General features: G+C 50.5%; 1 protein-coding gene across 3 annotated transcripts in view; it reads left to right on the top strand.

Annotated features, from left to right (window-relative positions):
- The first annotated feature begins 4,141 nt into the window (after positions 1–4,141).
- Positions 4,142–12,023, top strand: part of COL2A1 (collagen type II alpha 1 chain) — a 31,398-nt gene continuing 23,516 nt past the window's right edge. Inside the window, exons 1-7 of one of the 3 annotated variants that reach the window (XM_037738622.1) lie at positions 4,142–4,458; positions 8,545–8,754; positions 10,250–10,266; positions 10,483–10,515; positions 10,618–10,650; positions 10,758–10,811; positions 10,975–11,076. In XM_037738622.1, the coding sequence (XP_037594550.1) occupies positions 4,374–4,458; positions 8,545–8,754; positions 10,250–10,266; positions 10,483–10,515; positions 10,618–10,650; positions 10,758–10,811; positions 10,975–11,076 (534 nt within the window). In that variant the 5' untranslated portion in view covers positions 4,142–4,373. The remainder of the gene's footprint in view (positions 4,459–8,544; positions 8,755–10,249; positions 10,267–10,482; positions 10,516–10,617; positions 10,651–10,757; positions 10,812–10,974; positions 11,077–12,023) is intronic. The other 2 variants (XM_017529230.2, XM_037738626.1) reach the window with 2 other exon arrangements.

A 12,023-nucleotide genomic window follows, 5' to 3' on the forward strand; every position in this document is an offset into this window, starting at 1 on the left:
GGGGTAGATACAGTGATTACACTGCTGTTTAATTTCTCTCTCTTTCCTTCTCTCTCTCTCTCTCTTTCTTTTTCCTCCCTCTCTCCCTCCCTCCCTCCCTCTCTCTCTTTCTCTTTCTCTTTTCCTTCCTTCCTTCCTTCCTTCCTTCCTTCCTTCCTTTCTTCTTCTTCTTTCTTTCTTTCTTTTTCTTTCTTTCTTTCTTTTTCTTTCTTTCTTTCTTTCTCTTTCTTCTTTCTTTCTATCTTTCTTTCTTTCTTTCTTTCTTTCTTTTTCTTTCTCTTTCTTTCTTTTTCTTCTTTCTTTCTCTCTTTCTCTCTCTCTTTCTTTCTTACAGTCTTGCTCTGTTGCCCAGGCTGGGGAGCAGTGGCGTGACCTTGGCTCACTGCAGCCTCCACCTCCTGGGTCCCAGCCATTCTCCTGCCCCAGCCTCCCGAGTAGCTGGGACACAGGTGCACTCCACCATGCCCAGCTAATTTTTGTATTTTCAGTAAAGACGGGCTTTCACCATGTTGGCCAGGCTTGTCTCAAATTCCTGGCCTCAGGTGATATGCCTGCCTCAAACTCCCAAGGTGCTGGGATTACAGGTGTGACCCACCGTGTCTGATTTTTTTTTTTTTTTTTTTTTTTTTTACATCTCCCCTTTTTTCCCCAGGCTGGAGTGCAGTGACACAATCTCAACTCACTGCAACCTCTGCCTCCTGGGTCCAAGAGATTTTCCTATCTCAGTCTCCTGAGTAGCTGGGACTACAGGTACACACCACCATGCCCAGCTAATTTTTGTATTTTTGTAGAGATGGGTTTTCACTATGTTGGCCAGGCTGGTCTCAAACTCCTGACCTCAAGTGATCCTCCAGCCTCAGCCTCCCAAAGTGCTGGTGTTACAGTTGTGAGCCACTGCACCTGACTGTACCTGTTTAGTTTCTAACTCTTCTATCTACTGTTACACATGCTGTACTTAAAGGTGTGCATGAGTGATGCTGGCCATGTGGGACACTCATCTCAGCCATTGATACCCTTCTTATACCAGGTGGGGAAAACAGAAGCTCTTTGTTTTCAGTTCAGTAGCTCTAGACATTGCAGCATTTCTTTATAAAACCTTTTCAGTTCAGTAGCTCTAGAAATTGCAGCATAAACCTTCTATCATAGCAGTCTGACACTAATTTACACCTAAATTAATATTTGATTGGACATGGAAGTTCATTATTATGAACCACAGGGACCACAGCAGATGCTGTAGATCAGGATATTCCCTGGCATCATTGATGACTGTAGGGGCATTGGCCCTCCCCTGTTGACCTTCGGCTACCGTGTTTTGTATTTGTTGTGTCGACTTCATTTTGCTTTTCTGTCTCGCCTCTTACTCTCTCTTTTTGCTCTTCTTATTGTGCTTCATCCAACAACTGCTGCTCTCCTATCTTACCTCTAGTTTTCTGTATCTAACTGGTGAGGTCAGATGCCAGTATGTGTTAATACAATATCGAAACTATGAATTAACAGACATGGAGTCAGAAGGACTCTACTATGCACAAAATGCATAGCTTTGTATAACATAAATTCTGGCTATTTCGCAGTTTAGTTCCCCTTCTTTTCAGTTTCTTGGCTATGGTCTGGATAGTGAAGTTGTTGGACAAGCAATTTCCTAATCAGTGATTTGTGTGTGTGTGTGTGTGCTGCATATAGGTCTAATTCCAGTTTGAATCACAAATTAGTGGTTTTTAATTAGTTGTTTGGAGTCATAGATGGGTAAAATATTAATGTTGGTGTTTAGTTGGCTTTAGAATTTAAATAATTTCCATAGTTTATTTTGGCTTTGTGAATTTAAATTTTAAATTTTATTTTTCTTTTGTCAATTCCCATAGCTGGAGAAAAGAAATTTTTCCACAGGGAGTGGAGAACTAAACTTGTATTCATAGACGGACCATGATTACTGGAAGGAATCCCAAGCTCTTATATGTAGATGCAGTCTGTTGGCAAGGATGAATCACAGAGCTAGAGGATGAAATTAAGAACAAATTTGCAACGAAAGTCCACGCCACTTTGCTGCTCACTAAACTAGATTGTTTTCAACTAGGCTTTGATTTTTTTCCCACATACTTTAGTGTTTTCTCCCAAATTATTCTTTTTCTGTTGAATTTTTATGACAACTTGTATTTGAAGTCAGTTGTAGAAATGCCAAGCTTTACAGCTGTATCTAAACTGTTAGTCCTCAGGGGCGTTCCTAAATCCTCCTATGTGTTAGAATTGTGCTAGGCACAGTTCTTGTTCCCAGGGATCTTCCAGGCTCATTGTTGAGATAAAGACTAATGGACACAAGAGGAAAAAATTAAAACTACACAAAAACATGTAGCTTAGGCTATAAATGCCAGAGGGATTCAGAAAGGCAGGGAGACATTGTGTTCTAGAGATATCAGAGAAGGCTTCTCAGAGGGATTTTAACCTAGGAGGTCTTGAGAAATGTGTGGAATTTGGTCATTCTCTCTTCAAGGTAGAAAATATAAGACCCTCTGAGCTCCAAAGAGGACATGGGGCACTGCTGGCAAGAGGCCAGCTTTCTTCCAGCAGAGGCTGGGCCTGAGGAGAAGCCCAGAGGTTCGTGTAAGTCCCTGAATGGCAGCATGGACACTCAGACAAGTAAGGCCTATGGAAGGCAGGGGAGATGCTGGAAACAGTGGTTGAATTCTTCCCCATCTCCATCCAGACAAAGCAGGGAGGCATTTCTTTCAACAATGAGTTCTTTCCCTTTCCAGCCAGCCCTCTTGCAACTCCAGCCTCTACCAGGCCAAGTGTCAAAGCACGATAGGTGAGGGATGGGGTCCCAGGGCCCCTGGTGGAAGCCTATGGCCCGGAAGTAGATTCTTCCAAGTGCTCTCAGTTTCTAGGAGGAAAGCCCCAGAAAAACCAAACTGCCCATGAGGGCAGAAGTTCTGGTTGAGTCATACCCCAAATTCTGAGTTTCATTTTGCCTAAAGTTCTTTCATATCACTCAAGAGGAAGGTCTGTTTGGGGACGTTTCCTGCCTGGTATCAAAGGAGACACTGGATACCAAGAGAAGAGACTAGTTAAGCCCTGGAGAGAAGGCAGTTTGGCTAAGGTGAGGAAGAGCGCTCATCGGGGAAGGTGAGGTGAGGTGGGAAGCGGAGGGCCAGGGGACCGACTGGGAAATTCTGGCGCTTGTCCCCGGCTCACAGAACTCGCCAGCTGGATCCGCCTCCCCATCCCTGGCCAGGGCCGCAGCAGTGACCAACCGTCCCTGGCCAAAGCTACTCTACTCCGGCCGGCAGTGCCCACTCCCCGGGGGACTCCCGGACCCCAGCCAGGAAGAGCAGACACCACGTCTGAGCCTAGAGCTAGACAGTCCCCCCACAGCAAGTTGCTTGCACCGTTTAGCCTCGGCTCCCTCCGTCCTCTGTAGCTCCCTCAGTCCCCTTCCCAAGGGCCTGCCCCTGCCCCCCACACCTTCACACAGGTCTCCTTCTGTGCAGTAACACACCGGCTCCTTTCCTGGCGGTCGGCTCAGGCCAGCTTCGGCCTGGGCTCCAGAGGAGGCTTTCATCGCAGAGCTGGATGGGGGAGGGGCGGAGGGCAGGCGCTGAGAGCGTCCAGGTGGGAGTCTGGGGACCAGGTACTGTGGGAAAGGGCTAAAAGATAGGTCGGGGCAACCCTTCAGACCTGGCTCAGCGAGCCTGTCTCCAAGATTTAGGACTCTGGACAATTCTGTGGGCTCCTCCCTGTTCCCCCCTCCCAAACGCCCGATGCGGTGCCCCCTCTCACTCCGCAGCTCCTTTCTACCGCTTTCCCTCCTCCCTCCCAGGTCTTTTCCGTCCTTGGTCTAGGCTCAGGGCCTGCGCCTCTGCAAACACCCCCTCCCCTCCAACTCCGGCAGAACTCCGAGGGGAGGGGCCGGAGGCCCCCCTTCCCGCTTGTGGTCAGAGGGGTGCAGCGCCGCAGTCCGGGGTTGAGGGGGCAGGGACCGACTCCGCGCCCCGCCCGATCAGGCCACTCGGTGCACTAGGGGTGGGGGGCGGGAAGCGTGACTCTCGGAGAGGGGGGTCCAGGCCTGGGCAGGTGCGGGCACTGGCAGCGCCCAGGCGGGCTCCGGGGGCGGGGGTCTCAGGTTACAGCCCAGCGGGGGGCCGGGGGAGGCCCGCGGTTTGGGCTAGTTCGCCAGCCTCGAAAGGGGCCGGGCGCATATAACGGGCGCCGCGGCGGGGAGAAGACGCAGAGCGCTGCTGGGCTGCCGGGTCTCCCGCCTCCTCCTCCTGCTCCAAGGGCCTCCTGCATGAGGGCGCGGTAGAGACCCGGACCCGCGCCGTGCTCTTGCCGCCTCGCTGCGCTCCGCCCAGGCCCGGCTCCGCCAGGCCCCGCGGTGAGCCATGATCCGCCTCGGGGCTCCCCAGACGCTGGTGCTGCTGACGCTGCTCGTCGCCGCTGTCCTTCGGTGTCAGGGCCAGGATGTCCGTAAGTCGTCCCTCACCCCTGCCTGCCTGTCTTCCGTACATCCCTCAGCATCCTTCTCCCCGGCCCGCTCCAGGTCTGGAGCCCGCGGGTCCGGGTTAAAACGGCTCCCGGGGTAGTAGCGCGCACACTTAGGCACAAGACACGCAGGAGTTCATTGAGCGGAGTTCTGCGAGTCAAGGACTCTGTCCCAGGGTCCTCGGTGCCCATCGCGGTTGGAAGTATTTGCAGGCATTTGCAGGTTCCTACGTTGCGCTAGAATACCGAACTTGCAAAGTGTTGGCTCGAAGAAGTTTGCGCACAGATAGAAACACGCTGTTTTCCACCAGCTTTGATAATTAGGCGCACATGCACACAGCTCGCCTCTTCGAAGCACTTCGAGTTCAGCAAAAACAGATCTCAACTCATCGAACTTAGAAGTAGGAAAGAGAGCGCGAGCGAGGGAGCAAGCAAACGCCCAAGGGTTGACTTCGCAGCCTGCCCAGGGCTTGGTGACTGGTGGGCTCAAAGGAGAGTTAAACAAAGGGCACTAGCACTCTGACACTGGTGGGCTGAAATCCCAGGCCACAAACAACGGCTTTGGAGAGGCCCTCTGAGACCTCAGCGACTCTCTTGGGTACCCTCCCCCTCCCAGCTGGCCCCGGAGCAAGGTGCAGCCCTCGCGCTCATCTCGACTTCCCTCGTTCGCGCGCGCCTCTCTTCTGATAAAGGGTACAGAAACTTCCAGTAGGAGAGGCCATCTGAAAGGCGATAACATTCCAACCAGACCGTGCTTCTCAAATGCCCCCGAAAATAGCGCCCTCTCCCCGCGGTCTTACCCCATTCCCCCTGCCCCGAGGCACTACAATGAGTTACTTTTCTAAGTTCCTGGAACTTACCAAGCCAGGCTCTGGGGTGTGTGTGTGTGTGTGTGTGTGCGTGTGAGAAGGGGGGCAGGCTGGTCGATTGCAACCATTGCTACAACTATTTCAACCTGTATAGTTAGAGACGGCTGCTGTAGTCGGGTCCAAAGGCTGTTGGGACTGCACCTTTCTACTGCCTCCTTTGGTAAGGTCCACTGTCTGGGATTATATTCAGGACAAACGAAGCCTGGAAAGTGTATTAGGTAGGGAGGATTTTTTTTTTCCACGTGTTTGGGCACGTTTCCGACGGCTGGGATTCCAGCCCTGTCTTTGTATGTTACAGATTGTAAATCAATCGCGGAGGGAAACTCTTCGGTGGGGGGAATTAAAGCTCTCTGCCTTCGAGGCTCTGTAGGCCCTCTCCTGCTACCAGTCTCTCTCCAGAGATGGCCTAGAAGGCTGCGGGCCCAGGCGGGCTTTCAGTTAATTAGCGCAGCGAGGGCAGGGCTGGAGCCTTCGGCGCAGCTGCGAGGAGCCGGGAGCAGGAGACTCTGGCCGGGTGACCCGGTAGTGCGCTAAGCTGGAGGCGCGCTCCTGGGCATTTGAGGAATACAGCCTGTTCATACGTGGCCTGGACTCAGACTGCCCGTATTTTTGCGCTAAATTTGCAAAGCATACGCCCACAAAGCTGTCTTCTTGACTGATCCCTGCTTTAGTGCGCAATGGGATTAGCTGGGTGACTTTAAAATAATTATCAAATTCTCCATCCTGTGTTAGGGTCGCTTGCTTAAGCGGTAGAGCGCTCTCACCGCCGCCTCTTTGCCAGGAGGGAGTAGATTACACAGCTCCTCGGGCCCAAACCTTCCAGTCGCTCTTCCTCCTCCCAGAGGAAGTGTGATTCTGCATCCTAGAGGCTGATTTTGCTCCCTGGAGCATCCCACCTTTGTAATCCCCCCGCCTGGGGTCAGCGGACCCAAAAATGTGACGTGGGGAAATGCGCAGTCTGCATGGACGTCAGGAATGTCAGAAACCTAGAGCTCGGCCACACCCCTCCTCCCCATCTTTCCACGAGTTTGAGAAACTTATTGGCTGCGGCGTCTTTGACCCTCATCTGCATTTCAGAGCCCTCGCCTCCGAAAGTGCCCCTGGCTCGGGGGAGAGATCTCAATCCTCCTTTGTGAGGCTTGTTTGCGTTGGGAGATTGGCAGCGATGGCTTCCAGATGGGGCTGAAACGCTGCCCGTATTTATTTAAACTGGTTCCTCGCGGAGACCTGTGAATCGGGCTCTGTGTGCGCTCGAGAAAAGCTTCATTCATGAGAGGCGAGGTCCGGTGGGTTCTCTCCGACTCCCCGACTCCCTCTCCCACAATGCCCTCCTGTGCCCACCCGCCGCCACCTCCTGGCTCCAGCCCTTCGCAGAGCGGCGGTGAAGCAAAAACAGTTCCCCGAAAGAGGTAGCTTTTTAATTGGCTTGCCACAAAGAATCACTTATACGGCCCTGCGGTAATGAGGGGAACCGGATCAGGCGCGCCGGGATGCTATCTGCAGCCGTTTTGGAGCAGCAATTATGGTGGTGCTGGGCTCCTCCGTCCACACCTAGGGGATCCGGTTACGGCGCTGGCTCCTTTCTGGGGCAGTCATTTAATCCCACTTTTCACTCTCAGTGTCTTTTAGTGAGCGGTGTCCAGAGCCGCAGCCACAGAGTCACCCAGAGGCTCTTACTCCCAGCGCAGCCTGGCCCCGCCCCTGCGCCCGCGCATCCCGGGCCGCCCTTCCCGGGAAATCTGATCCGCACGGGGAGTGGCCCCTCTCCCAGCATTTCCTCCCCTCCTCCCTGGGTCCTCACGGGTGAGGGTGGGCTCTTCCTTAGTCCTGGCTGGAGCGCATTAACCGACGCCCCTGCTCCCACACCTTCCTCACCGCCTGCATTCTGCTGCTCCAGCTATTTTAACGGTGGGTGTGTCCCAGCAACCGTATTTTCCCTGGGATCCCTCCTCACCCTCCCGTGATTATCCTGCCCAAAGGCGAGGCGGATTTCTTCTAGTGGAAAAGAAAAAAGGAAAGTTTATCTTTAGATTTTCACTCTCCCTAAAGAGCAGTGGACAGCCTCGTTTCTTTCTCCGCCCTCTGGGTTTGTGGCTCTTTCCTATTATTCATCCCCTGCTGCTGCCATTGCCTTGGGGATTTTGATGAGAAAAACAGCGCTGGGCGCTCCCTAGCACGTGGTGCGGGCTCTACAGCCCTTGGCTGCTAAGGAGTGCTCTTCTTGTCAGCACAGGTTTCATTTGCAGCAGGAATTCCATACGGCAGGGCGCTGGTGGAGGGGACTAGTCCCTGCTATTCTTCCTCTGCATTCGTGGAGGAGGCCAGGCCTGGACTGGCCAATCTTAGCCCTAGCCAGGTATTCAAGGACCCCTGCTCCTCAAATTGCGGTGCTGTCAGATGGAGGCAGGGCCTCTCCAGGCAGGGCTACTGTAGGTCAGAACTGGGGATGCTTTGGCCCCCTGTGCCTCCTAAGCAGTTTATTAGCCTGCCCAAGCCCCAAGTGTATTGTTTGAGTGGGTCTACCTACCCCTGTCCCCAAATTGGTCCTAATTCTAATATGGTTTAAAGAATGAGACAAGATCCTAATTCTAATAGCTTCTATTTTCACCCCTTCCCTTACATATACATTTTTGGAGCCTGGCTGCTCATAGATTTCAATTTTTGTAGGTAGAATTTTCTACATTCTCTCTGAATTTTAGCTGTCAGTTGTATTTAGCAAATCCTATAATTCCTAGAGGAAGGCAGAAGAAAGAAGACTTCTCTGCTCCTGGGCTTGGGGAGGGGAGGACTCACCATTTTCCTGTCTCCTTTCTTTTTACAGTCCCAAAGTTCCCATTCAGAATATCTCATCTCCCCCCTTCTGCTCACCCTCTAACCACCCCATCACCTGGTCTCCCCATTATTATGTGGGTGAAGAGAATATAGTATAGTAACACTCCACCTTCATTGCTGGGTCAAAATTTTCACTGGTGAATAGACAGCATGGTGCAAGGTACGTAATAGATATTTGTTGAATACACGGAAGAATCAATGATGATTTAGAAAAACAATTTTTAAGTTCTTTATGTCCAGGTGGCTCCAGCCTACATTCTTCAGCATTTGAATTCTGTCAAGTTGACTGCAACCTCTCTCTTTTTCTCTCTGGCTCCCCACCCCCTCCTTCCCTTGGCTCTCTGCTTCTCCCTCCCCACCCTTGGTGCAGAGGAGACTGGCAGCTGTGTGCAGGATGGGCAGAGGTATAATGATAAGGATGTGTGGAAGCCAGAGCCCTGCCGGATCTGTGTCTGTGACACTGGGACTGTCCTCTGCGACGACATAATCTGTGAAGACGTGAAAGACTGCCTCAGCCCCGAGATCCCCTTCGGAGAGTGCTGCCCCATCTGCCCAACTGACCTCGCCACTGCCAGTGGTTGTAATTTATTTATTTCCTGTTCAACATAAATAAATTACTTGCAAGCATAGCAAACACGCTCCCATAGATGCTGGTCATCTCTGCAAAGCAGAGGGGCTGGTTATCCATGGGACCCAGCAGCTGGGGTAGAAAGGAAGGCTACTTCTCACTTGCAGGTTGAAACTGAGGGAGGCTGAGACTCTAGAGGAGTCCTTCTTTGCCCAGCATCTCCAAAAAAAAGTGCTTCCAAGACACATGAAGGACAGATGTGATTCCACAAAAAATGTCCTCTCTGAAATCGTCTCTGCAAATTACTAGAGCCACTATGGACATCAAATGATCTGTCTCGCCAATCCATGAATTAATTCCTCCTCTGCCACCGACACCTTGTCTTCTCCTTAGAAGACTTCCATGTATGTGGTCTTCAGTGTGGAGAAAGTTCTGCCAGCTAGTGGGAAGACAGCAGGGCCAGACTTCTCTTTGAGTTATGGAACACTGGTGATAGTTTCCTTTTTGCTATTACCTCTCTTGGAGTTGACCGCCAATTAAGAAGTAAATTAATTGGAGTTTGGGAGTTCTAGTGGGGAAGGGTGGAGACAGAGCCCCACATGTCTGTATTGTGGTGGGTGGTCATAAATTCTCAGTTAGATTCAGTGCTGGCGGATGATATATGTACAAGGGACCCCTTTCCCAGCATTTATACAGATGTTCTATCTCCCTGCAGAGTGAGTGAGGACACTTGTCTAGTTTTTTTTTTTTTTTTTTTGGTAGTCCTTGCTGTCCCCTTCCTGCTCAAGTAGAGGAGGCAGTGGCAAGGGAAGTGAGAAGTTGCCTTTCCTTAACACTTCACCAACACTGGCTCCTTAATGGTACAAATTCCCAGATCCTTTCTGAAGGACCCATGTGAGTGAAGTGTTGATTGCCTTTACTATTTTGCTGCTACTGTAAGGGAGGGGTTATTGACCGGGGATGGCACAGGCTGTGATGCTCTGATGCTCTTCATAACTCATATGCCTTGCTGTTTTTGTGTTTTTATTTGTGCTTGCTTCAAGGAGACCCCGCTCTAATGTAAGACCTTTCTAAGTACCTAACTCTTCCTCTGGGAGGGTCTGGGGTTCGGGAAGGGCTTCCTACCCTGTGGGGGGGAAGAGAGACTGAATCTGTGCTCTTCTTCTCATGACTGATTAGATCTTGAGCTCTTCATTGCCTTTTTGTGCTGTCCTCGCTCCTTTCTTTTGCACGCTGCCTGCTTTTTGAATAACAAAGTCTGGGTCGCTTCCATTCCTCGTGGGTCCTCAGCAGCCCCAGGGCCACAGTGAACCTAACACCCCAACAGAGGGGTTCAGTAGAGTTACAGGAAGCCGCTGCCTTCCTTGGTTGTGTCGTTTTACTTGTTTGGTCTAATGAGTGTTTGAGTGACAAGAATTGATACTTTTCCATCTCAAGATTCTTACCATCTCCCCCCCCTCTCTCTCTCTCTCTCTCTCTCTCTTTCTCTCTCTTTTTTCCTTCACAGGGCAACCAGGACCAAAGGTAAGGACTTTCTTCTTTTTCCTTTTTCATATATATTTTTTTGCCTTTATATTTCCTGCTTCAAAAGCAATGCTATGCAAATCCAGTCTGTGATTTTTCAGACATCAGAAGGTATCTGTTTCAGAGGGCACCTCAACACAGGGGCTGCTGGCAGGGTTTCAGACTAGGGGCTTATGGGCTTACTCAGCTTAATCCTGTGAATGTTTCATGTTTCAGGGACAGAAAGGAGAACCTGGAGACATCAAGGATGTAAGTACAAATTATTCGCCTGGTGTTGCATCTGCTGCTCTAAATGGGTCATTTCCTTGTGCTCTCCTCTAACTCATCATCCTGTGGGGCTCTCTCTCACAGATTGTAGGACCCAAAGGACCCCCTGGGCCTCAGGTAAGAGAGGGAGAAATCAGTTTCTCTGTCCCTTCCTTGCTGCACACGACGTACTGATCTGCAGGCTCCCGGCCTTGCTGTCATCTTACTGTGTTCTTCACCTTCAGGGACCTGCAGGGGAACAAGGACCCAGAGGGGATCGTGGTGACAAAGGTGAAAAAGTGAGTAAAAAGTGAGGCTGCTTGACCCTGGTGGACTTCCCAGATCCCCCAAGGACCCACCGTGTCTTTAAGAGACTGGCTACCTCTTAAACAGCAGCCCAGGGACAGATAGCTCTTGGAGAAACACTGCTTCCCATTGATGCCTTTTTCTCTTTCTGCCAAGGGTGCACCTGGACCTCGTGGCAGAGATGGAGAACCTGGGACCCCTGGAAATCCTGGCCCCCCTGGTCCTCCTGGCCCCCCTGGCCCCCCTGGTCTTGGTGGAGTAAGTATCCTTACTTCCCCTTCCTTCAGGCTGTCCCTCCAGTAATGTGGCTTTTAAATTGCTACTTGCACTTACCTGGATGGCTCCCAGGGCTGCCAGCAGTGTGTACATAGCCTGCCCATGGGCCTTGCCCTCAGGCCTATAATTTAGTAGAGTCACATATTAGGGATGAGACTGTGGCGCTAAGGGCTGGCGTTTTTCACTAACTGGGATTCTAAAAAGAAGGTCTTCAGTTACCTGGCTTCCTGGCATCTGTACCATGTGGTTGATTCTGGGGGTGGATGTAAGGGTTAGGAGGAAGAATGACTGGGCATTTGTGTTTCTCTGGAAGAAGAGTGACCACTGTCCTTGGAAGACATTTATTATTGGTCCTTGCCAAGTACATTCCAAGCAACTATTTACTCTCATGAAAGAGCTCCACTGAGTGAAGGTGTGTGGCTAAAGTCAATTTTGGAATCAAACCAATCAACAAATTATATGATTGCCTAGTTTTTGCAGGTTTGCTATTTTGACATTTGCTGTGTTTGAAATTCTTAAACGTAAATGGGCTCACAGATGCCTACTCCATCACTTGCTGAAATATTCTAACACTTTTGATTTTAGTCCTTTGCTAGGCATTAAAGTCTTAAAGAATAAAGAACACCCTTAGAAGGTTTAGTTATGTTTCTCAACATATGTTAAATCATATCTGTCATATTTTAGAACATAAAAATAATTTTATAAAATGAAATGCAAGGAACTGATACTTCTCCAAATAACACTTTCTCTTCCAGGGAAATGATTTTGCCACTGTCATCTAATAATTCATTCCCAAAATTATTTTCCAGGCTAATTCTGATCAATGATAGGTTAGTCTCCAACTATCAGAGTTTATCTCAGTAGAGTTCTTTCTCTCAGATAGGGCTTACCTAGCCACGTAGGGAAAACCTAAGGCCTTTCAACCTCCT

The sequence above is a fragment of the Cebus imitator genome, unplaced genomic scaffold, assembly GCF_001604975.1.
Source record: "Cebus imitator isolate Cc_AM_T3 unplaced genomic scaffold, Cebus_imitator-1.0 Scaffold2, whole genome shotgun sequence".
Lineage (NCBI taxonomy): Eukaryota > Metazoa > Chordata > Mammalia > Primates > Cebidae > Cebus > Cebus imitator.